Source organism: Pterocles gutturalis, unplaced genomic scaffold, assembly GCF_000699245.1.
Source record: "Pterocles gutturalis isolate BGI_N339 unplaced genomic scaffold, ASM69924v1 scaffold45010, whole genome shotgun sequence".
NCBI lineage: Eukaryota > Metazoa > Chordata > Aves > Pterocliformes > Pteroclidae > Pterocles > Pterocles gutturalis.
Window position 1 is genome coordinate 11,040 of NW_010142437.1, and position 26,039 is coordinate 37,078.

Below are 26,039 nucleotides of genomic sequence, written 5' to 3' on the forward strand. Positions count from 1 at the left end.
GGCTAAATTGCAATCCAGAAATCATTCCTCTGTTACTCGCCAGAGCTGGAAGAGTAGCTTGTCCTACCCGAATGCTTTAGTCATAGGCTACAGGCTAATCCGAAGTTGTTAGAGTCTGGTTTAAGCAGCAAGGTACAAAGATTTTGCTACTCCAGAGCCTTATCGAGGTGCAGTGAGCTGGAGTTTGAACAGCCTAAAATGCAGTAAGTTGGCAGCTATTTTTTCCTTAATCAACAGAAATCAGTTAATGGCTCAAACATCTTAAAATATAATTGAAATCAGCTGGTACATCCAGGTTTTGTAGATCCTTCTTTTTGGTGCTTTGTTGGATGGACAACGGCTTTGAATGTGCAGGTGCTTGGTAGCGGATCTCATCCTTGCTGTCGAAATGGGAAGCCGTAGTCCCAGCTGTGATCTGTCACTTTTCTGGTTGCATGGGAAGGGTTTGGGAGGTTCATAGATAAACGGAATGAGTAAGCAGCTACACGCCTCCAGTTCGATAACTGTTAATGAAACACCTTCAGCAAACTAAATGAGGCAGAAATGGGGATGGTGGGGATGTAGTGGTGCTCTCCCACCCTGGTCGTATCGCGTCGTGCTCTGGTCAGACGGGTGATTCCAGGAGCAGCAGGCTTGGGGCAGACCTGTCGCTGGCCGGGTCCGTGCGGTGTGGACCCACAGCGGCCGTTAACAGCACCTGCTGTGGGGACAATGGGTACAACACACCTCTCTGAGATCTTGGAAACAGTTTCTAGCTCAAAGTATGAATGTCCGACTGGAACACAGGAATCCGCAGCTGTTGGTGCGCTAGCGTTTAGACCTGCTTGCTTTCTGTCCTGTGTCACTAACCTGTTCTCTCCAAGCCGTGACTGGGGACATCGTCTCATCTTTGGCGGGAGGATCTGCTGAATCGGGCAGCGGAGAGCCTCCCTGCAGCTCCAGGCTCAACCAGAGCATTTGGGCCATGGGAACCGCAGAGCTAGGGTGGATGGTGGCATGTCAAGCCTGACCTTGGCTGTTTAGCGTGAATTGCAAAGGTGTTCATGGTAAAAAGCTCGCTTTACCTGCTCTGCAAATGGGATTCATAGAATTGAGTATTTTTTTCTTAAATGGTCGGCAGGTGGGATCTAACAGCATTTCCTGGCAGTTCGATCCAGCCTTGAGTAGCCTGAGACATTGGGGGCGGAGGGGTCAGACTTTACAACTGTGAAAGTGAGTGGGAGGTGTTTCTGGTTTCATATTCAATATTTTGTAATGCCTCATGAAGGTGAGGCACACTGCCAGCCCTTACCCAGCAAGTCTGTACTAAATTCTGCTAATGATGGTCCAGACTTGGTGACTTTCCTTGAAAACCTTTAAAGATGAAATCTCCATATGACCCAGCTGGCTGGATTTCACACAGACAGAAGGTGAAGCGAGCGCTGCTGGCTCTGGCTGCCCCGGGGTCTGATCCTGTCCTGGCCCCGCAGGACCGAGGCAGGCAGGCGCTGGTGTCCAGGCGTTGCTGCTCGGTGTCAGGATACAGTGGCATTTCTCTTTGCAGACCCTGGTGATGCTTTCCTGTTCTTCAGTGCAGAGCCTCACGAGATAATCTGCTCTCTGGGGTGTCTGGAGGGAGGTGCAGTAAATTTCCTCCGCAGCTCTCCAGCGGCGTGTGGCCTCTTTATCTCGATGACCTGGTTATCAGAGCCTGAGAGGTGGGTGATCACCGGGAGCGGGTCACTTGAGGAGTACCCAAAGCCTTTAGCAAGTGCAGAACCCCCCGCTCTGCCTTTGTAAACCCTGCCAGCAGCCAGGAGGGGTGTGCTTGGTGCGGCCGTCAGACAGCACCCGGAGGCTCTCCTGTTTGCAGAGCCTGTCCTGCGCTGGGTTTTGGTTACTTCAGTTTGTGCTGCTCCACCTTCCTTTGGCCAAACCTCCAGAACAGCTGGGAAAGTCAAATAAGAGAAGAAAACAATCTTGGAGGGCATGCTATTTCTTTCTGCCCAAGTTGGCCTTGGATTCTGGCCAGCTTGGGCTTTTTACATAAAATGCTTGCTTTCTGCTCTGGTTGTCTTGTTGTTTTTTTGTTTGTTTTTTTTTGTTTGGGGTGTTTTTTGTTTTTTTTTTTTTTTTGCTTTTGACACACTGAGCATCCTGATGGTGGTGGTTTTATTTCAAAGATGAAGTGTGTTCCTAGGAGCAGGTTCTGTCATCTTCACAACCGCAGTGCCGAGGCTGTTTGAAGTCAGTGGAGGATATGTCAGATGCTCAAGATTTATGAGAGCTCTGCAGTTTATTTCCTAAAGTAGGAAATAAGTTGGTTTTTTTTCCTCCAAGATTCATGATTTATCTGAGCTACCCTTCCTGAAGAAGGATTGAACTGTCTGAAAGCGACGGAGCCCTGCCGTTCCTGTGTGAGGAGCTCACCCTTCTCTGTGAATTGGGGTGGTCTTGATCTTGGCCAGTAGAGGGGTGGAGTGGGAGAACAATGCTTCTTACTGGAATTTGCATCAAATAGATCTGCCCAGCATTTGGAAACTACTTTTTGTGGGGGGTCAGAAGCTGCTGTAAGACTTATTCTGTGTCAAGCAGCAGAGAAGCAAGCTGCAGGGATTTACTGAAACGTTGGGTTTGTATGACTGGGTCTAGCTGGGAGCAAGCAGGCGGTGGAGAAACTGGGAACAACGTGCAACATCCCAGCAGGAGACACGTGGACATAATCCTAATGTCACTAAGGACTCCACTTAATTTTTTTCTTTTAAGTGAGGCTCTTGCCCACAGTGTTGCTGTTATCTGGGAAACAGTGCCTGGCAGGAGGAGGAAAGGAGGGTGGCTGAAGGACTGGTTTCAAGGGCGGTGTATGGGACAAGGGGCTGTTTGCAGAGACTGTGTATAAATGGATGAAAGAAGTGATAACGGGTGCTTGATCTTCAGCTGGCAAAGTGGCTTTGATTTGATTGTAGTTTATTTTAAGCCAATTTCCCTCTAACAATGTTTCTTGCTAAAATAGTCCTTGCTTTCTAGAGCAGGTCTTTAAAAAGAAAAGGAGGGGAAGGCAGAGGAAAGGTAGGATGAAATTCAGCATTCCTGTCCCAGAGAGCGTCCGTTTCCAGTTGTCCGGAGGCCAGAGCTGAACTTGCCCTCCCACGCTATTGCGTGTCCATTCTGGGGGTTCATCCCACCCCGGGCTGTTGGGGAGGGTCTCCTGCTGCTTGGCCCTGGGGAGGTCCTTGGGAAGCTGTTGTACGTGGAAATGGGAACTGGCAGGAGCCTGCGGTGTGGCTGCAAGTTGTCCCACTTGCTCATCTTGTTGCAGAAGACTGCCAGTCATGGGGTTTGTTTCTGGTTTTATTTTCTTTTGAGGCAGGACTTTCAGTTTTCTTTAATGGTTCACTTTGTTTCTGTGCAGAGGAAGGTCGAGGCTTGACTCTCGATGCATTTATTATTGATAGTATGGGTTGAAAGCAGGAGAGGAATGACTCATGGAGTGGTCCGCTCGCCAAGGCTGCCCATTATCGGGCTCGGAGCGTGAGGCGAGTGCGGCACAGCTGGAGAGGCTCAGCTCGGTGCTGAACTGTTACAGAAGAAAATCATCCTGACTCCAGAGAGCTGCAAAACCATAGTGACCTTGCAATGGCTGTATACTAATTCTGATTTTTTAAAATGACTTTTAAACACTGAGCTATAAGTGATGAATTCCAATAATAAAAGCTAAATTTGGGCATGGGGGGGATGTTCAAATTGCTGAATACTTGCGTATTGCTTTTCAGAGTGCTGGAAGGTCCTTAATCTTTCAAGCTGCTACTGCTGAGCACCGTCGGTGTTGCCGGTGGCAGCGTGGCACTGGAGGCAAAGATGGGAATAGGGGTCAGGAAAGTTCCTGCTCTCTGTGCTGTCACTGTGTTTATTATCTCTAAAATCTGAAAGCATCTTCGGTTGAACTTGCTGTCTTTGTGAGAGTTATACGACAAGGGCAAGCTGACTTAAAATTACTAAATGCCACCAAAAAAAAAAAAAAAGGAAAGTTCTCATTGTTTTCATCAGTTAAGGCAGCTGAGCAAATTCTCCTTCGTATCCAAAGCTTTCGCCTGCAGCAGACAAATCTTGTTGCTACTGGACATCAGTAAGCAGTTTAAATTCCAGATTATTTTGCCCTCTGACCTTTGTGCTCTTGTTGGGTTTCGGGTGCATCAGTGACATGAATGATAGCTGCCTCCTGAGGGAGGTTAGTTTTAACTCTTTCCTTTACATGTCATTCCCAGGCATCCGAAGAAGCCTCGCTCCGGGCTCTGGAGAGTCTCATGACAGAGTTTTTCCACAATTGCACAACGAATGAGCGGAAACGCGAGATAGGTGAGCTTCTCAAGGATGGTCCCTTTTGCCTTCTGCTGCCTGCAGACCTCAGCAAAGGTGGCTTGGTTATGTTAAACAAATAGAGCAAGGCGTTCTGCCTGATACTGAACTGGCATCTGAGCCTCTCCTGCTGGTGTATGAACTTGGAGGCTTACATCGTCTGGGTTTTGGGGATCCCATAGCAGGTCCTGTAGATGATTAATATGTCGGTAACTGTCTACTGCTGTGAGCATGGAGATGTAGTTTTTTATCAAGGGTGGTTAGTTGGTTAGGGTGGGAGAAGGATGTTATGTTTTTCTCTGCCTGGACATGGTTGAATTGCGTGTCCTGGAAAGCCTCTGCCTTCAGCCTAGAGGTGGAGCATGGACTCAGCGTTAGGAAGGGGAAGCAGAAGAGTGTCCTAGTTAATGTGAAATGACACGTAGGAATAAACAGTGAGGTTTCGTTTTGGCTGGTGTTATTAAGTCTGTCCTCCTGAAAAGCAGCAGAGATGGTACAGGTGCTGGAGATGAGCTGCGTGCATCCGTGGTGAATGGGTGTAAATAGGCAGCTTGCTTTTCTTCTCAAACTTCTGCCATCACTGACTTCAGTGGCACCAGTACAGTCAGCATGAAAGACTTCTCCCAGACATCTGCTAAAATAAAGAATAAGCAACTAGGCAAGTCAGGTTTCTTTTTTTCCTTTTGTGGAGATCTCCTGCTGTGGAAAAGGTAAAAGCCTTCAGTATCCCCCATTTTCCTGCTTAAATTGCAGGAAAGAAATCAATTAAGGCTTAAATGTGGTTAGCCTGTAAAACAGCCATTGCAGCTTTTCTCTTTGTCACATTTGGTACGTGGTGGCTTGATGTGAGATGACCAAAGCCTGTACCTGAGTGTTTGGAGAGGTTTTTGATATGCTGCCCTACAGGAAAGTCAAGGGCTCTCGGGGCAGCTGCGTGAGGACAGGGGTGGTTTGTACCACCAGCGCTCCTGGGCTTTCACAGTGACCTGCTGTCCCAGCATTTGGCTTTTGTGCATGAAATGGTAATGGTCATAATATCATTTTTGTGTGATTTGTTTTAATATTCAATTGTTAGGTGTAGTATTTATGTCAAAACTGTATTCTAAAATGACAGCTATTTTGTTGTCATTAAAGCCCTATTGTTAGGTTGCCTGTAATACTTTGGAGTGTGATTTTTATTTTATTTTTCCCCCTCCTCCAGGTTTTTTGAGTCATTCCCTGGACATGGGGCTTCTTTCATGCTCAGTGTGTTATTGAGCTATCACTATACATTGTTACGGATTTGTTTACGGCTTAAGAATTTTCATGTAATTTTTTAAAACTTTATTTTTTCAGAGGAGCTTTTAAATAACTTTGCCCAGCAAATAGGAGCCTGGAGATTCTGCCTCTATTTCCTGTCAAGTACAAGAAATGACTACGTGATGATGTACAGTCTGACTGTGTTTGAGGTAAGATGTGTCCTGATGCCTGCTCAGTGCCTTTTCTGTTTGGTGCAGTTTTGGATGGCAATCGATTTTGTTTGAAAATGTTTGTCTAAAATGGCAGTCCGAGTAAGTACGGTGATAAAGGATGCTTTTATTGCTCTCTCCTAGAGAGGTTGCTTAATGGCAGGCTAAGAGTAGGAGAATATGAATCTTTGTACACAAGTTGAAGAATTAATTTCCTGGCATCTCAAAGTCCAAATTACCTCCAGTTTCAGAGGCTGCTTGAGTTTTCTGCACAATGCTTTTAAGAATGTTATTGCTTTTATACTCTTTTTATGGTCAGAAATATGTGCGTGATTACCTGGTACTAGCTGCTGCAAACTTTAACGCTAAGAAGAATGCTAGGGAAGACAAAGTCGCTTTTATTTTCCTGACCTCTTGTAGTTGTGGTTGATGCTCTTGAACGACATCCCACAAGCGTATGTGCTTGTTGGAGAGGTAAGCGCTCTTCTGGAAGACCACATCCCACTCTTTACCTCTTTATAGAAGAACAAAGTTATTGTTAAAAGCCTGAATATTGATTTGTGTATCTGCTGGAAGGAATAGACGTATTCTGTGGACAGCTAAGTTTTATCGACGGATTTCTCAGTGACCAGTGTGGTGTTTATTTTCCCTAGCGATATTCTGGGGTTTGGTTGATGTCCCACGTCACCTTGGTGTGTTTGTGGCCTCTGTGTTGTGTTCTTGGCTGGTTCTCCGAAATCAGAGGGGTTTGGTATCCATTGCAGTGGGCCACTTTCTAGATAGAGCAAACAACTCTGTTTTTAAGAGCTGTGATGTTCTGCTGAAGTATCCATGTTGTTGTTGACTTCTTTGCTTAAAATATTCACTTTATTTTTCTGGGGTTGCACAGGGAGTCTGGACTTGATCAGCAAACTGAATCTGGTTTTCCTCTGTCTCAAAAAGGCAAAATGATGAATGGTTTGGGTGTTCCCTGCCCTGGGGATGGATGTCACACAGCAGCAGCAGCCTGCAATAATTAAACTGATTTTCATGAAGAGGAAAACATTTGGTGTCTGAGGCTCTGCTTCTCTGGAGCAAGGGGAGTAGTGCTGAAAAAATAACTGTGCCCAGAAGGAAGCAGAACAAAGAAATCTCTGTCCAAGTATAAGGTGAGGGACACGAGTCCGCAGCTCAGCAGAGCGATTAGGATCTTGAATTTCCAAAGTTAACTGCTGTAGTGCTGCGTGTTTGACTGGTCCTCGTAGCTGTAGTCTGTTCAGTCTGCAACTCCATCAGTCAGCTGTCGGTGGGTACTGAGTGTCGGTAAAAGCTTGTATATAAACACAAGGACCATTCCCAAAACTTCCTGAGAATGTTGTATTTTTGAGAATGTCTAGGAAGGTAACAGTGGGTCTGGAATAAAAATCCTCTTGGCCTCCTTCCAGATGAACTGTTTTCAATCCTTGCTTTTGGAAAAGAGAACACATTCCCCAAAACATCTCACGGGTGGAGAAAGCTGCTGATTTCAGGTCAAACAAGTAGGGCAAAACTCAGTGGGCATTAAAGCATGAATGTTAAAGCTAAAGCCTCTTCCAGTTTTATTTGGACTTCTGAAACTCTCCTTCTGGACTTGCATCAAGGAACTCTCATTTGGTTGGGTCTTTGTTGCTTTTAAGCAATACTTCTGGATCTTCTCTGCGACAAAACCCAAAGAGCACCCTCTTTGAGGAGCTTAATGGGTCAATATAGCTCTGTACTCTGCACTGTGAACTGGTGCCTCTGCAGTATGTCTGTACTGGGAATTGGGTCTGCGTTGACCGTAAATCATCTTCCATTTGCTGCAGCAAGCCCTTCGCTGTATCTGCTGCTGTTGGGCTCTCCAGGCTGCATGCCTGCGGATGGGTACAGGCATCCCTCAGTAACTTATCCCCAGAGGCTCAGCTCCCAATGCTCCAGAGCCCCTGAATGGGATTGTAGCATGGCAGGAAGGCCATTTGCAACTCTGCCTTCTTATGGATTTTGTCCTGCTATAAGTGGACTAACAGCTTTCTGTTACAGTGGTGCCCTGTCACTCCAAGGGTGACCTTCCAGCTTGGCTTCAGGAGACCTGGGTGGCATCAGAGTCATTGAAAACCAAACTTGCTTCCCCTCTGGTTTTTTTACCTGCTTCATACAAGGCTATGCTTCCCCTTTTAAAGGTGAAAATCTAGGTGTCCAGGGTTAAAAGATAGTGGAAATACTTTACATGCGTGCCAGCTGGTTCTGCTTGACCCAGAACCAGTTAAAACGGTCACATGCTGGTTGCTGTGACTTATCGGTGAACAGAAACGATGGAGTATTCAAAGAGACATTGGCAGCAATTTCTGGCGCGTTGAAACCCATCTTTGGTGAGACTGATGTTGGACGGCTTCTACGAATCTGGTAACGTTAGTGGTGAGGGTTTGGGTTTTTGCTGGAGCTCATTCCAGTACACTGTGCGGCTTGTAAGCAACAAGGTGTGAGTGTTGTTCTGCAGCTTGAGCCATCGCTGCCTTTGGTCGAGTACCCCATCAGGTAGCAAAGCTTGTTCCAAGTTCGTGGTGCAGGGCGCTCTGCTCTGGTTCTGCCTGGCTTAGCTTGCACACACTCACCTCCACGTGTGCTTCAAGGGTTGGTGCTGGGCTGCTGGGCACTTAAAGCATCTTAAATTTCAGCTCTTTTCCTGTGTCAGAGCTCTAACAACAGAGAAACATCTGTTTAACCTGCTGATACCTGCTTGTTTCCTTACCTCCAGGCAGCAGAGAAGGTTGAACCACACCAAAGACAGGTGCTGGAGTTTTCAATGGCCCAGGCCTGGGTAGATTTGGAAGCTGCAGGTTTTTCCCAGTGCATTGAGATGGGCACTGGCCATCCTGGGGCATCACCTGCAGCAGCCCTGCCTGGTGCCCTGTCCCTGCCCTGTGTCCGTGACCTCTCGCTCTTTCAGTGAGGCGTGTCTAAGGTGAGCTCAGTTAGGAGGTCTGTCTCTTTTCCAGAACCTGATCAATAAGATGTGGCTTGGGGTCCCGTCGCAAGACAAAATGGAGATCCGCAGCTGCCTGCCCAAGCTGCTCCTGGCTCACCACAAAACTCTGCCTTACTTCATCAGGAACAAACTCTGCAAAGTCATCGTGGACATTGGCCGGCAAGACTGGCCCATGTTCTACCATGACTTCTTCACTAACATCTTGCAGGTAAGAAGTTTCTAAAGATAAAATTTGGTTTCATTCACTGAGAGATGTTGTTTTGTTATACTGTGTTCAGTTTTGGGCCCTTCACCACAAGAAGGACATTGAGGGGCTGGAGCAGGTCCAGAGAAGGGCAACGGAGCTGGGGAAGGGTCTGGAGCACAGGGCTGACGAGGAACGGCTGATGGAACTGGGGGGGTTCAGTCTGGAGAAGAGGAGGCTGAGAGGAGACCTCATCACTCTCTACAGCTGCCTGAAAGGAGGGGGCAGTGAGGGGGGTGCTGGGCTCTGCTCTAAAGGAACAAGTGATGGGACAAGAGGAAATGGCCTCAAGTTGCACCAGGGGAGGTTTAGGCTGGATATTAGAAAAAATTTCTTCACTGAAAAAGTGATGAGGCATTGGAACAGGCTGCCCAGGGCAGTGGTGGAGTCACCATCCCTGGAGGGGGTCAAGGAACGTGTGGATGTGGTGCTTGGGGACATGGGTTAGTGGGTTGGGTGGGGTTGGGTTGACAGTTGGACTTGATGATCCTTGAGGTCCTTTCCAACCTTAATGATTTGTTTCCTTGAGCAGTGACTTCCCTGGACACAGATTAAAAAATTACATGAAAAACAAAGTTGCTTCTTCAATTCCTTCTCCTTTTTAATTTTGCAAATAACCCTTAGCTTCCTACATGTTCCATTTCTTTCTAGAGCTGTAAGTTTTTTGACAAAGGGACAATACTGCGCAGCGAGTATCAGCTGCACTTTGAATTTTAAGTATTCAGGAGTAGTTGTTGAAAATGTAGAGGTTGTAGGTTGTTCTTTAAAGAAACAAGTCAGTAAAACTATGGAGGCACCACGGGATGATTCTCAAAAGTGAAGTTTCTGAATGTAGCTGTTGGAGATTTTTCACTTAATAGCCAAAGATACCCTAAAGTCTCTGGCACCTCCTCGTGTGAGGTCACGAACGGGATGTTGTTGGGGTGGGATGTTGTTGGGGTGCGTAAGAGGGCTCTGGCAGGAGGACTAGAGGATGTGTTTGAGGATCCTGGCTGAGACAGGCCGTTAGTTTCATGTTGGTTGTGATGCAGTATCTCCACGGTGAAGGCTGAGCCAGGCGTAGCAGCCCGCTGCCCCAGGAGCCGAACCAGGCTGGTGCAAACCTCCTCTTCTGGCTCGAGTGCTTTGTCTCCACTTCTCTTAAAATTGTTCGTAATTGGCTTAAAGAAGCCGAGTATAAACTGAAGTGCTGCATAGTCTTTTTCTGCTGACATAATTACAGGATTTGAATGTGGCTGTGCCCACAGACAAGCCACAAGGCAGTTATTAAAAAAAAAAAAAAAGTCAGAGTCCCTGAGTGTCAGGAGTTTATTTGTTAAGACATGGATCTAGTATTAATTGCAAGATTTAAAAAATGCTAACTTCCCACACAGAGCTTGTTACTAACTGGTGTAATCTCTTTTCACATAGCTTTCTGTAATCATGTAGGGCAGCAGGCTGCAATTTTTTCCTGAATTGTCAAATTGACAAAAGTACTTTGAGACAACTGTCTGCGCTTCCAGTTTCATTTCACCTGGATCTGCAATTGAATTTCTGAGCTTCCACTTGCTTTTCTAGCACTTTGGAGGCTATCCTAAATGATTGCAGAGCCTGCTTTGGGTATCTATTTTTCTTTAAGCCTCTCCTTGTGAACTCAGCTTCAGAGGGAAATGTTCCCATAAATTACTTTCTATAGCAGATACCTTCCAAGAATGTTCAGGGAAAGTGGAAGAAAAACACTAATACTGAACTTCAGGACCTCAAAATGAAGCAGAGTAACGCAGGAGCGGAATGACTTGCTTTTAGAGTTGCAGATGAGTCCTCTCAAGACTTTCTTCTGAGATAATTTGAAGCAATTTTTTGCTTCTTTAGCATTAACATGTATCCCAGTACTCTAAGTAGCCTCTCAAACTTTTACCGAACCATTGGAGAGATGGAGATGAAAAGGAATTTGGACTATTGTATTGTCATTATGCAAAACAGATAATTTTACACATAAAGTGCTGCTACTTTAGAAGTATGAAATTTGTTTGAAGTGCCAGTGCGTGGTATTGCTAAACTTCCTGGTACTGTCAGAAGATATTCTGAGGAGAGATGTTCAGTCTCTTTGCAACTTAGTAACAAGTTGTGTATTTAATTTAATATTTTTTTTAGCAGTCTGTTCCTGTGCCATCTTGCTTCCTTTCTAAAAGCCAACATACATCTAGACTAAGAACTTTTAGGTGGGCTTTCCCCCCGTGTATTTCACCAAACTGCATAGCCTTAGCAGTGTTAACTCGGCATGTCTCTGGTTTAGTGGGTCAAGGAGAGTAGGAACAAGGTCAGCCTGTGTGGCTGAATTTATGGCTTCAAGGATTGCTTGTAGTAATTGTGATTGGCTTTAGGCTTTTTCTCCCCGAGGGTGTAGCACATAAATTGTGTTGGATAATTCTGGGTGGACAGAGAAGAGCAGCATTGAATTTCAGCTGAAAATAAAACTTGATCCCACTTGAATGTGTCTTTACTGTCCCAGTGGCTAATGAAAGCAACAATCATGGTGTTGGTCCTGTTCCTGAGTGTTCTGTCCATGGTGAAAGTCACTCTTTTTAGGGTAAATGTGCTTTCCAGTTTGAGATGCAATACAGATGCAAGGAGAGGTTGTATCCCTTAGCTGGGTTCCTCTGTCACCTGATATTGGCTGCAGCATTTTGGATGGGCTTTTAATGGGAAACTGCTGGGCTGGCGGTGCCGGCTCTGCCCCGAGCGTGGGGCAGTGGCAGCCTCGTACGTGGGGAACCTGCCGGCGCTGGGGCGGTTCTGAGAAGTGGTGATGTCAGCAGAAGGCAGTAAACAGAAGGAACAAACTGTTACTGGTAAACACGCAGGAACAGAGAACATGTGCAGTGACATGATGAAAGCTCTCTGAAACCCCGAGGATTCCCGTGGTACTTGACCTGTTGCAACACCGTAGATTAATATCTCAGGAAATGGAGTATTTGCAGCTCTCTTCCCTCGACATGCAGCACTGCCAGCTGCGGGAACTGCTACTGCTGCCTTGGTCTTGAAGCATGAGTAAACTGCTAGTAGTGTTACTAACCCCCTTTGTCAGCCGACAGTTTTGCAGAATATCATAATCACATGTTGCATTTGTGTGTTTTCCTTTCAGTTAATTCAGTCTCCTGTGACCACCCCTCTGGGATTGATCATGTTGAAAACTACTTCGGAAGAACTGGCGTGTCCGCGGGAAGATCTGAGCGTAGCCCGCAAAGAAGAGCTACGCAAGCTGCTCCTAGACCAGGTGCAAACAGTGCTTGGGCTCCTCACAGGTACGAGCTGCTGCGCTTGCAGTGTTGAAACAAACATCCTCCTTCACCATCCCTGAGGTGCTGGCAAAGTCGCTCGTTCTGGGTTCAGTGGAGCAACGTGTGGGTGGCATAGTGGCTGCTCCTGCAGTGTGGGTGCTCAACTCTACCCTTGGGCATTTGGGTCAGCTTATTGTGAAACCAGCTTGTGTAGCAGAGCAGCTGTGTAGCTATGTACGTCCCTCTTTACAAAGAGGGGTTGAGATTGTGTGTATAAGCACTTGGTAATTTCTTTGGGCTCCCTAAGAGAAGACAAAGTTCCTTGTCAAAGCACTAAAGATGTGTTCTACCAAAGTTCTCTTGCAGTCTCCAGGATGTTTGTTAGATGAATCTGTCTCTTAGCAGGTGGTTCTGAAATTTATCTCTTTGGGCAGGTATTTTGGAGAGCATCTGGGACAAACACAGCGTTACTGCTGCCACTCCACCACCATCCCCAACTTCAGGAGAAAGTGGTAAGGATGGGTAAAGGTACAAGATGATATTTCCATGTACTTACACTTGCAATATCAGGCATAGGTTCCTTCCTTTACTGTCAAACCTCTTGTAATAACCCTTTCCTAGAGCTTTTCGTAGACCAGCAAATTTCTGGTCAGAAAGACAAACCCTGCATAAAGAAGTAATTTCCACCGTAGGGGATCCCCCACTGAAAATGCCACCTCATTGAAAAGGGCACATATAGCTGCTAGGCGTCCTCAGATGGCAAAAAGCTTTCTGAAGCATCAATGCAAAATGCTCTAACATCAGTGAGCTGGCATTGTCTTCTCTGAATTTCAGCTGTAAGCACCTCAGAAGCCAGAGTGGAGCAAAACTGAAGCCCTAAAAAAAAAAAGTCACCAGGACTTTGTGCATATGTATGGTGAAAATTAGTTGTCTGCATGGTGTTAATCTGATCTGAATTCATTTACATATATATTTCTCAGTTCCTTTCAAAATAGAGAATATATTTCTGTGTCCTTTTACTTGGCACACATTTCACTCATCCTGCTAAGGCTGAATAGGGGATAGATGTGTAGGGTCACCCCAGGCATAACGCTGGTCTTGATGACTCCCCGTTCCTCGTGTGCCGTGGTGGCACGCGGGTGGTTGTTACATTTGGCTCACCCAAGCATTGTCCAGCAGATTGTGGTGTCTTTACTCCTGCTTCTTGGAAAACAAAGCAAGAAGAAATACATGATGTCAGTATGTTGTCTGATCTTGGCTCTGTCTGCTTTTAACAAGGAAAAAGATGAGCTTAGGGTCTGGAAACCTGAAATACCCGGTTGTCCATAGGGAGAAGATGAAACGCTTGTGGATCTGATATTTCTTTCTCCAGGGTCATACCGATACCAAGTTGTGCTCGGTGCAATGTGTTCTGTGAGTTAACACAATCGGATCCCTTCATCTCACCTGGCTTTGGGACCTGAAGCAGTTAATTGAGAGTTGCTGATCATGTCCTTGTGGCCAGATTGCACTAGTCAGCTTAGGACAGCTGCCTGGGATGAGCTTTTGGTAATGTTTTGGTTAGTGTTAAAACTTTCACATTTAAGTTTAAGCAGAATTTCGAGTGCTGCTTTCCTGTAGAAGAGCTTAAGACACTTCTATATTTATATGCAAAACATAAACTTAAATGGAAGAAATATTTCCTTGGGTTTGGGGGGGTGTGGATTTTGCTGTAGCTAGCAAACATTTTAGAGGCAGCTTTTCATCCACCTGCACGTTCACCTTGTGACTTTAGACCATATTTCTCAAAGTGCAAGTAGGATGCATTGATGTTCTGGGTCTGTCCTTCCTCCCCTTTCAGGGAGAACAAACAAACTTCTCACACAGCCTTGTTTCAAGATAATTGCTCGTAATTAAGGCTTCACTGAGAATTCCTTTAGAAGTTCAGACTTCATTTCCCTGGGTTCTGCCTGTGCAAACTCCTTTATTTGAAACTTTATGGGTTTTTTTTTCTGTGCTCTGCCTTAACCACTCTCTCCACGTTAAAACTGGTTGTGCTTTGAGTTCTTGATGTTAAAAGGAAGAGCGCTGAGTGCTTCCCTCTTGTCCGCTGCTGGATCTCGTGAAGGACTCTTTTTCCTTTACTTTATTAACCAAGTGTCCCTTGGGTCACTATTTGGTGATACGATCGGTCAAAAGACCAAGCGGCAGAAGAGCACTGATGGGGTTGCTGACATGGAGAACCCATGGGGCTTAAAGCCGGAGCCCCAAGTCGATGTCAGTGAGTGGCAGTCGTGGCATTGCACAGCTGCTGGACTGGGTGTGCAGGCAGAGACGGACTCGTGATTGGAAGGTGAACTGTGGGACAAACGTGGCTTTAGTGAAACTCTGCCGTGAAATTCTGCGTGGGGGATGCTAATTGTTTCTCTCTCCTTTAAAATTTGTAAAATCTGTAAGCTGACCAAATCTTTGTACCCATGTATTGTTATGTTTGACTCTCATTCATGCACCAAAGTATTCCTGCTTACTGGTGATGCTTCTACTTTTTTGTTGCTCAGATGAGGCCACCACCTTTTTCTTTTCCATTCAGGTGAAATTGAAGGTGTTCCAAAAAGCACGTTAAACTTCAGAGTCCCTATAAAAGGTTAATGTTTTTGTCAGAGCCAAGATCTCTTTAGGAACTTGGAAAACCTTTGCTTCCTTTTTTTGGCACAGGGAAGCAGAGTGGAACTGTTACTTGCAAGTCTTGCAGAGTTTTTAAATAGCACTCGAAGACAGTGCTGAATGCATTTCCCCTGCCACTTCAGCAAAGGAACGCCGATAAATGTCCTATGTTGGGAAACGTTTGAGTTATTGCATCAGTACAGAATTTACTCAGCAATAATCTCTCAGCTTCCGAATGTCTTTGCGTGATTTATATCTCTTTACGTGATGGATCCCTTCCTTTGGACATAGTCACTCGCGTGTAGTAAACAAATGAGGAGCAGAGACGTTTGCTGCTGCTTGCTTCTGCAGAACTAGCCTGATCCCAGCCCCTCCCCGAGAGTTTTCTCCTTGTGTGTGGATGCCGTTGATCCTGTGAATTCATCACCTGTTTGCAAAGACACCAAATAGAACTTAAAATCCCCTAAACTCTGAGCTTCAGTGATTTATCTGGCTGCAAAGCACTCGGACCAACTGCTGTGAGTTACAGGGACCTAATTTACGGTTTCTGGTCCTGATGCATTAACAGATGAGAATCTTTGATTCTCATTGATTTTTGAGGAGTTTGGACTGGACGTTTGAGAGAGGCATGTGTGCTTCTGTAAAAGCCCAGTGCAAATGACTCTTGCACTGCAGCGTATGTCTAGTTGGGAATGTTACCGTAGGGGCTGCTCTGATGTGAAGACTGAGTGCAGGGTTATCTGATCCAGCTGGAGGAGCATGGTGCCTTAAGTTCCTGGAGCGGAGGAGAGAGAAATGATATGGGTATGGCAGGGAGTTATGAATTTAATAAGACATCGATCTTGATGAAAAATGGAGAGTTAAGAAGAGGAATGTGTTCATCATGCGTGCTTTTGAGTACTTTGGAAATAGCTCGGTAAATCGTATCTGTTATTGTCGTATTGCTGATGTGCTGGGTCGTTTCACTTTCAAAAAATAAATTACTCGGATTTTCTGGGGAGAACTTTAAAGTCTGTAACATAACAAATGCCTGTGGATTTCTAAAGGTGAAGAGATGATTTGTGCTCAAGGAAGAGAAGGGTGTTGAATCCTTGGGGAAGGTGAATGGGTTCCCAGCGTGTGGGCTGTGGGGGTGTTGGTGGCAGGTGCTGCGGGGACGGGCAGCCTGGCTGGGGCTGGCTGCTTGCATTGCCCTAAAGCTTCCAAGAATGCTAAAAGCTTTTGAGAAAGTGAAAGCCGTCAGGGAGAAGGGGAGTCTCTGTGTTGCTGAAAAGTTGGTTAGAAGGTAAGTGGAGATGGTCCCCTTGCCACCTGTGGAGCACTGCTTGGGACTGTGCTCGTGGATGCGCTTGTTAGAGTGTGGGGAAGGGGCTCGGGAAAGAGACAAGGAGGATTGCTGGTGGCCCCAACGTGGTCGGGACAGGAAAAGGAGGTGTGGCTGAAGACTTGTAGGGAGATCTTGCACGTCTCTGGGCAGATGGGAGGTGAAACACGATGCACGTGAGTATAACCTGCGTTTGGGCAGGGAGAGCAATGCTCATCTCATCCCAAATCATGGGCTCCAAACTCGCCATTGGCGTGTGGGATTAGCTTGGGAGTGTTAGACGAGAGCATTCTAGAAAACTCTCGGGGGGTGGCCGTCCAAACCAGGTAACGGCGGTGGTGCTGTGCGGAATTCAGGTTCCTCTGCGCCTGGATAGCAGCTGCGGGTCTGGTCTTCCTGTGTCGATATGAAAGCTGTGTAGAAAGGTGGTAAAGATGATTGAGGGTGTTGAATGGCTTCCATGTGAGTAACGAGAAAAGTAGCACTCTCATTCTCTCAAAGCAATTGAGAGCAAGGAGCTGCAATAGGAAGCTGTTGAGTGACACATAGAAGGTGAATGGAAGGAGGTTATTTCTTTTCCTTGTTGGGTGCAGGAGGTAGGAGATGAAACTAGCAGCTGACTGGTCCCAGATAAAAACCAGCTTATAGTTAAGCTGTGGAGCTCTGTCACAGGATGTTGCAAATATTAAGTGCATGTGGCTTTAGCTGGAGACTGGATAAGTTAATGGAATATAAATCCTGAAGCTGTGCAGAATGCTTCAAACCCCATCCAGCTCAGGAAGCCTTTCCAGTGTGAGTGGTTGGAGGCTGAAGAATGTGGTCTGTGCCTGCGCTGGGCTTTTGGTCACTGAGAAAAGGTACCTCGCTTGCTCGGCTTTTTGGTGTGACTCGGTACCTCTGCTCTTACATCACCCACAAGCTGTGCTACGCGAGCAGAAGCAGCTCTGCCGAGGTTCAGTGTGACGTGGATGTGCCAGAGAACTTGTGCAAGCTTACGCCAAGGATGCTTGACCTTCCAAGGGGAGGGAATTTTATAATAAATTCCTAAAATACATCCCATGGCATTGCTGTTGTCATCTGAACAAAAGTTCAGAAAATTCCAGAATACAAAAATGGTTAGTTCATCTCAGACAAATCTTTGAACGGTAACTTGCTGAGTGCCAGCGGCTCTGGTGGCTTTTGCTCTGTAGCTGGGGCTGGCAGTTGCACCGGTTGAAGGTCGTCGCCCTGATTTATAACGCAGATGTGTGCTTTGTTTCCTAGGTGACCTGTTAAGTAGCCTGTTGCAGAGTCCCAGTGCGGCCAAATTATTGAACCAGCCGATCCCCATTCTTGATACAGACAGTGAATATATCTGTTCCCTGGCGCTGGAGTGCCTGGCACACCTCTTCAGCTGGATCCCTTTGTCCACCAGTATCACCCCCTCCCTCCTCACCACCATTTTCCACTTTGCTCGCTTTGGCTGCGACACCCGCGTTCGGAAGATGTCTTCGGTCAACGGCAGCAGCCAGAACTCGGTGCTGGGACAGGAGCGTGGCCGACTTGGCGTCTTGGCTATGTCTTGTATCAATGAACTGATGTCTAAGAACTGCGTGCCTATGGAGTTCGAAGAGTATTTGCTACGGATGTTCCAGCAGACTTTCTACCTCCTGCAGAAGATTACCAAGGAGAACAACGCGCACACGGTGAAGAGTCGGCTAGAGGAACTGGATGAAAGGTAAGAGCAATCCAACAGCTATGTAGCTGTGCTAGGGCCTCTTGCTTTCTAAAGGACTGTCTTGTTTGGCGGTCATGCATGGTGTGTCTAATGGCCTTTTTTTCAGAGTACTGTGCTGGGGGAGACAGGCAGAAAGGTAGGTGCCTGCAGGTAAGGTTCTGGTAAGGGGCTGAGTTTGCTAAGGGACCGTGGTGGCACAGGTTTGTATTCTGTCCTCTCCTCTTCCTCCCCTTTCCCCCGTTCGTTACTGTTTGACTGCAGGTCTGAGGTGGCCCAAGAGCTGACCCTGCCCTTCATTCAGTTGTAACAGAACACAGAAGAGGCTCAGTGAGGTAAAGGCATTGCAGTCTTCCCCTTCCTGGTCGGTAGCTGCCTTCTCTGCCTAAACCCAAACACAGGAGGAGTGGGTAGATATTCCACGAGTCATGACTTGAATGAAAATAGAAGCAGTTTCCTACCTTTCATTGAGATGTCATGGTTTCTGATTGCTTTTTTATTTTTACCTTTTTTTTTTTTAATTTTTAAACAACACTGAAAGACAGCTCAGGGAGCTCCGTTGGCAGCCGCGGTGAATGGCTCTGCCGCAGAGGCTGTCTGGCGTGCTTGGCTGGAGGCAGCAGGGACGCGGCAGCACCTTGCGAGGCTGCCTATTGTCACCTCCCAGAGAGTTACCACCATCTGTGGTGCCTAGAGCGGCTCGACTCTTGTATCGGATATTCCTACTTGTAGGAGAGAAGGCGAGACTCGTCTTGCTGTTGTGTTGAGCGGTTGGATCCATGTGTTGGCAGGGTGGTGGCAGAGGTGACAACGCGCTGCTGCCTCTTGTTGCGGCACGCTGTGTGCCGTGGGATGGCGGGCAGGCTGGTGCTGACGGTGGCAAATAGGTTGCAACTGTGCAAATGTGCTCAGTATCTTACTACGGGTACTCCACAGAAATAAATTTCTGGTGCTGCTGTGTAAAATATTGCTGTTACCAGACGGAGCAGCGAAGTTTTTGAGCTTTTGGGAGGTTTTTAGCAAATTTATCAAAAAAAAAACTGTGGGTTTTGTAGAGATCACTTGCATGCTTCTTCTCTAAAATTCCCTTTTTCCATGTCTTTAGGTACACATATAACTTTGGGGTAGTAAATCGAGATTCGTCATGACTTCTGCTTAACAGTGAATTCTCCTGGCTTGTTTTTTGACTAACTCCCTCAGACTTCAGTATCGCTCGCTTCCTGGAAATAAGACATGTTCTAGGAGGGCAGAAGTCTGCCACATCTGCGTACAAGACGTGCACAGAGAGCCAGATTTCTGGATTCCAGAAGAGCTCTCCTGGAAGCCCACAATCCCCTTTTAAACTTTCTTCTTTCTTTTACGGAAAGGCGAGGCTGCGGGAGGTCGGCAGCTGTGTTGCCCTTCCCAGAGGTGGGATTGTCGTATCTTTATGTTCTGCTCCTTAGGCGCGTTATCCACAGAGTGTCTGTAACTGTGAGACCCCTCCTCATTCATTGCTAAGGTCTGAAATAGGAAAGTAACTGAGACATTCTGGAGACTGGAAAAATCCAGCTGGCTTCTGGAGGAGTGGAGCGTTGTCTGACCTGACTCTGTCCTCTCCGTGGAAGAGGATGCGAGGATTCCCCTTTTGTCACTTCAGGGCATAGCTATACTCTCATGTCCAAAAAGAACTCACCGCATGAAAACATCATCCTGGCTTGGAGTAACAAAATCCTAAACAAAACTGGCACTGAAGAAACTCCCTTCAGTAGATTGCCACCTTCAGAACCTGCTTGCCCTGGGTCTGTCCTTGCCATCCCTCTCCTGGTGCTGGTTCTTTTTGTTCTGTTCCAAATCAGTGTGGTTTTGAATGGTTGGTACTGCCAATCTGGTCCAGAAAAAGAGTAAGCTTAAACTATCTTTTTTTTAATCATTTTTTTTTAACTGGCTTTATTCGTGTTTGGCTTTAGCTTGAAGATCCCAATGTATGGGTGGGAAATGGCTCGTAAGGATGCGAGCAACGGCACAGGGGTTGCAGAAGGGGCTTTGAGGCTGGAAGAGCTAAGGGCCAAGTACGAATTTCACTGGTCTGTGATCACAGCCTCTTTAGAAAATAAAAATGGAAAAAAAATTGAAGGCAGTGTTTAGGTTTAGACACTATTTTTTTTTGCTAGTTGTGCTTTTGAAGGGTTTGGTCAGTGATCAGACATGTTTAGTGATGTCTTGTCAAGCAGGCAGTGTCATCTTTTTGCATATTCAAAATATTGTGTGGGTTTTGTAGGCTTGTAATAACCAGCAGTGCGGCAGCTCTGTGTTAGCTGTCAGTGCTTCTGGGCTTTAGTTAGTTTTAATTAGAAAGAGAGGGGGTTACCCCAAAAAAATCAGGAGTTTGCAGAGAAGGGAGAGCGAGGCAGCACGGTAAAACCAGACTGCTCAAGCATGTCTGAAAGTTTGCAAAGCCTGACTTATTTGGGAAAAAAAAAAGGTCAGGTACTCTTTGTCACTGAATTAGCAGAGCTCTTGCGGTTTGCGTATGATGTTGCAGTGCATGGATCCTGTATCCTGATGGAGTATCTACCACTTTTCTGTATAGCTGTGAAGCTGTTTTCTAACCTTGGTGAAGCTCATCTTAAGCAGGGTGTGATCCCATTCCCCAGTAAAAGCTCACTGCCCTGTGGTCTTTGGAATTTTTCCCCAGTCGCATACTTGGGAACCCACCGGTGCTTGCACGGAGGCCGTGCTCTTGCTGGGCTCCCTGAAGTTTCGGTAGCAGGCTCCTTTTCGGATCTTCACTTTACATGGTTTCAAGCATTGAGTAGCCCCTTGCTTTGGAGGAAGATTTGTCTTCGTAGTCTAACGCAGCCGCAAAAGCCTGGGCTCGGTTCGGAAGCTTTTGGCCAGTTGAGCTGTGCTGCAGAAGAAGCTCTCCTTTCCAGCGCTCAGCCCCGTGGCTCTCCCCTTACCTCCTGGAGATCTGTAACCTGTGTGTTGCTGACGGCTGCATTAACTTCTTGCTTCCAGCTGAATTCCGCAGTGGTACGGTCTATGTCACTAATCCTGTCTGCGTCAGTAAGATGACCCTCGCTATCAAATACTTACGTCTCCAGGGTGGGGGGATCGTGCTTATTTGCAGACCTGATTGAACTCGGTTATACTTCTCTGAATATTAAAGTTGCTTTTGACTAGACTGTCTTTTCTGCTGTTTCAGGTATTAATGGAATGAAGGGTTGCCCGTCCTGTAGGTAATTGTTGCAGGGCTTTCTATTTTAATTGTTCTACTGGCTGTTAATGGTAACTTTCTTTTTAATGGAAGGATTTTGAGTGCATTTTATCACTATTTCAATGAAATTGCTTTCCCTTGTGGCATCCTTCATGTTTTCTCAGGGGTGTTCTCTTTCCGTTGTAGCTACATTGAGAAGTTTACAGACTTTCTCCGGCTCTTTGTGAGCGTTCACCTACGAAGAATCGAATCCTACTCCCAGTTCCCCGTGGTTGAATTTCTGGCACTGTTGTTCAAATACACTTTTCATCAGGTACAGCCCCGCAACATTATTTTTTTCCCTTTGGTCTGTTCTCTGTGTTCTGTTGTCTCGTACAGCAGGGGTAGCTTGTTTTCCCTAGTGAAGGTAATACCTAAAGGTAACCCAGAAAAAAGCAATTAACTTGTCTTGCTGGCACTTCCCTGGTGGTGCTGGGGACTTGGAAATGGCTTAATGTGCTCTTGGGTTTAGCTGGAGACAGCAGTCACGCGTAGTTACCTTGCAGGAACAACTTGTCTGGTGTTTAACTTTGCTTCTGCTTTTATTTTTTTTGCCAGTGCTTGGAACAGACCAAGTTGTCCAGAAAAATGTCTCTAGCTTGTTTGTTTTGCAGTGGATGCTTTTTTTCTCCTGAACCTGCTGCTTTGACTGGATCTGAGGCTTCCCTTGTAACTTTTAGGTTTAGTATTTAAAAACGAAAACCAACCCAGTGGCTTTTGGTACGTGTTACCTTGGTGTCGAAGCTGTCCCAGTGCAGCTCAGCCCTGTTTATTGTCACCATGTGTGAATCATGACCAAGAAGCAAAGTTACAAAATGCTAGAAGCTGATGCAGTAAGCCGTGAGACCACCCTTGTAATTCTTGGGCTCTCACCGCTGGGGAGAAGCTTTTGCTCGTGTTTGACAGCTATAAATCTCTCCAGTGACCTCCTAGAAATTTTTCAGAGAAGCAGGAGGTTCTTCCCATGGATTGAAGTGCATGCTAGCTCATATTTTCATTGTGTGAAGCACTCTTGCCGTAGCTCACGATATTCACTGGGAATTTTGGTGTATTTCAGCCTACCCATGAAGGTTACTTTTCTTGCTTAGACATCTGGATGCTCTTCTTGGACTATCTGACTAGCAAAATTAAAAGTCGTCTGGCAGACAAAGAAGCAGTACTCAACAGGTGAGCAGTTGGGAAAGTATCACTTGTGTTGTGTGTGAACCTAGCAGCCAGAGGAAGGAAGCTTTGCAGTCTGACATAGAACTGTAAAATGTTTTAGCAAATTTTAGAGCACATTTTAGCACATATTAGAGGAGGAGACCACAGAGTAAGTTGCCCAGTAAGTGTTCATGCAGTTCATACAACTAATTCATGAACTAGGAATTTTTAAAAATCTAATTAGGATTTTAAAATTCCTGTTTAAGTAGAGGAAGTGTTTCTGAGAAATATTGATGAGATGGTGTTTGGAAGTTGAAAGTTCCGCTTGCTTACCTCTGATGGTAGGTGTGTGTGTCAGCTGCAGCAGTGGGTGGCAGCTCTTCCTTTGTAGATGCTGTCTCCTGAAATGTGTGGCTCTCTTCTGATAAAAGCCCCTTTGCTGCCATTTTAAAAATCTGGGGGATATACTGGTGTCTTGCTCAAGCTTTGGAGGCTTAACAGTGCCACAGCTTGTGCCACGTTATGTTCTGGGTGCAGAAGGAAGCTGCTTTCCCTCGAGCACACTAAGTGGTTGGTTTTTGAAAGACAGCCTGGCGTCATAACCACAAAGAACAAATGCGGAACTGGCTCACACCACACAGCTCTCTTCTTTTCAGCATGGGAACTGTGCTTTTTTAATTTCTCAAGTAGTAGGTATTTGCATCTGAACTCTGTTATAATTTGTTCCTAACGTGCTGCTCTCTGACGCTGTTGAACTCTGCCTTGGCGTTCTGCTCGCTCTTCATCGGCTGATGTGCGTGTCACCTGCGCTGTCCTCCTGTCAAAGGGTTTGTTACGGGGAAAGCTGAAACTAACAGTAGCTGTCTCTCTAGGAGATATGTCAGGCTATAAACGAACAAACAAAAAAATCCTGTGAGTGGTTGAAGCTTACACTGTTTTGTCAGAAGTCCCTGTCTGCAGTGACAGCTTCTCTAGCTGTGGCTTCCTGCGCGCTCTCGGCCGCGTGAGCGCTGCAGTCTGGGAGTGCGCACACCGCGGGAGCGCTGACGGAGTTTCCTGTTCTGTGGTTTATCAGCTTGGTGTTTTGCACACATTACAGCTTTCACTGCTGGATAAATTGACAAAGTCAGGGTTATGTCATGTGGTGACGGAAAAGATGGCAATCGGGGCACCTTCATGGAGAGCTTTCGGCTGCCTAGCTGGTGACACTGCTGACTGGTGTGTGACCCTGGCATTGCATCGTGCTCTGGATCTCTGTTCATCGATGCTAATGCCTTATTTTCCAGCCTGATCTCACCTAGGAAAGAGCATGACTTTGCATCACACCCCAGCTGTTCTGAGAAGGGAGGGTTTTAAAAACAATCAAAGCAAACCCCATCAAAATCCCCAAACTTTGGTGTTGTGTCACCAGGAATGAATGCATGCCCAGGTGGCTCTGTGCTGATTTTGCAACTTGGCATTGTTCTTGGGTGATCAGTGAGAAGGAGGGTCTTCTGTGCTCTGTACCAGCTTCGTAGCTCCGAGAGATTAAAAGATATCTTTCAGTAACCTGCCTTGAATGTTACCATACAAGTAGAAAAAGTGCTGGCTTTGTTCCAGAGGACAAGGGCTGGAATTCTTTGGCACGGTGTAGGTAAAGAGGATAGCAGAACAAATAGCCTCCAGGGAGGTTCCCTTTCGAGGCAGGCAGCAATAACTGCCCCGTTTCATCTCTTCCTCAGTCACTGCCCAAAAAGCAGAGCATCAGACAAGCTGCTGAGGAGCAGGTTAGCAGCGAGAAGCTCTTGGTGCCTCCTGTTCGTGCACATCTGCATTATTCCTGGGCAGCCACTCCTGCCTTTCCTGTTCTGAACTCTTGGGCTGCTTCTGTTGCTAACACTTCTCCCTTTCCCTTGCAGAGGGATATCAGACATTCCCAAGGCTCTTTCCTTGCAGGTAGCCTGTGCCCTGAAAAGAGATGATACCTTAGTCCCAGGGTCTGCCTGATGTTTCCTCAGCAAACCCATAAAGCTGTGCTGCGGGCTCTTTGCAGTGGCTCGCTTTAAACCAGCATCTTCCGTATCTGCTGTACTGGAAGGACCGTGGGCGCAGCAGGCTCTGCAGAACTGCTTGATCAAGCTCTTGCTCTGTTTTCTTCATGCTCATAGGTACGAAGACGCCTTGGTTCTGCTGCTGACAGAGGTGTTGAACCGAATCCAGTTCAGGTATAACCAGGCACAGCTGGAGGAGCTGGATGACGAGACACTGGACGATGATGTAAGGAGCAGAGCTGAACAGGGACAGCTGCAGGTCCAGATGGTACCTCCTGCACTGGGGACACCTAGGTTGTCTTTCCCAGAGCTTGTACGTTGGAGTACAGGCTAGACAGCTGCTTCTTCACTCCATTCTGTCTGGGGTTTGATGTTTAAAGCAGCACGAAATGCTTTTAACAAAAATGGACTTTAAAAGTCACACTGAAAGGATATGACCTTTGTTTTTAGCTTGGTTCTTATGTGGGAAAAGATATAATTATCAGAAGTATTAGGTGTCCATGCCTGATTGCTTTGGAATTTAAATACCAAAGTATGTCTTGAGACTAAAGCTTTAAGCTGTATATATTGTTGGTGCTTTCATTTAAGCTGATTTCTCCTTAATGGCTATTGGTAAACATTATCTCAGTACTGATAGTTGTAGAAATGGAGTAGATGGCCAAAAGAAATGCGTGTGCATGCCCAAAGCATGGATGGGTTGGTAAAATTATTCTTTATGAGATGTCTAGCAGCATATGAGAATCGTGAGCAATATCTCTTCTGTATCCATGTGTCTGCAAAAGCCAAGCTCTGCAGAGGAGCTAACTAGGCCCAAGCATCAATTCAGACCTACTAGTCCACGAGAAGCTGTCTGTTTCCCGCTGAAGTGCGGTGCTCACCTTGGTGTTTCTTCCCACAGCAGCAGACCGAGTGGCAGCGGTACTTGCGCCAGAGCTTGGAAGTGGTTGCCAAAGTCATGGAGCTCTTGCCAACTCATGCCTTCTCCACACTAGTAAGTAGTTATCCAGACCAATAGCACGGTGTGAAATGAGCACCGACTGCTGGAGTTGGTTACAAGCTGTTTGACAGAGGCCACAGTGTCAAACAAGTAGGGAGATATGGTTTTGGATGCAAAAACTTGGCAAGGAGGAGACAAAAAATTAAAGGAAAAAGCTTGTTTTTTGACTTTGTCAGATTCCTTGGTGTGATTTAAAGAGGGTACTTCAGTGAGCATTTGAGTCCTACTTGCCGGACACGAAGCTCTTTAGAAATTCCCATCTTTCAAAGTGTAAATATTTGTCAGCAATCCTTCACCGCTGTTTGTCTTGGTCTTTATGTTTGGAGGCAGCGCTGTGAATTGGGCAGATGAGTGAGTGTATCATTATTAGGGTTTGAAGGAGAGTGGAGCCTTTGTTTAAATGAAAGGCTAGATACAGATGCTGAAAAGAGCAGCTCAGGCAGTTGGGAATTACACCTGATAAACGCAGATCAGTGCTTCTCTCCAGCTAGTGCTGCTGCTGCTGCCAGAATCAGCGTTGGGAAAGTCACCTGGGTTTGTAGCACTGGAGTGGTTTTTGAGGAGGAGATCTTGATACTGTAAGCCAGCAGAGCCCAAAATTCATAGTTGGTGCCTTTGCATGAGAGGAAGGGCAAGTATAGCAGTGGGGTCTCAAAGTGTGGTGGGTTAGCCCTTGGCTC

The 26,039-nt window shown here is 46.4% G+C and overlaps 1 protein-coding gene across 1 annotated transcript; it reads left to right on the forward strand.

The window, feature by feature from the left end:
- Positions 1-4,283: 4,283 nt before the first annotated feature.
- LOC104469731 (exportin-6) lies at positions 4,284-25,353 on the forward strand (the record flags this gene model as incomplete). Its single annotated transcript, XM_010084356.1, has 10 exons — positions 4,284-4,335; positions 5,671-5,783; positions 8,777-8,974; positions 12,135-12,294; positions 12,705-12,782; positions 17,501-17,954; positions 21,337-21,463; positions 22,247-22,356; positions 24,480-24,588; positions 25,261-25,353. Coding segments are annotated over exons 1-10 (1,494 nt in total), but the record flags the coding sequence as incomplete, so codon positions are not given.
- Positions 25,354-26,039: the final 686 nt, after the last annotated feature.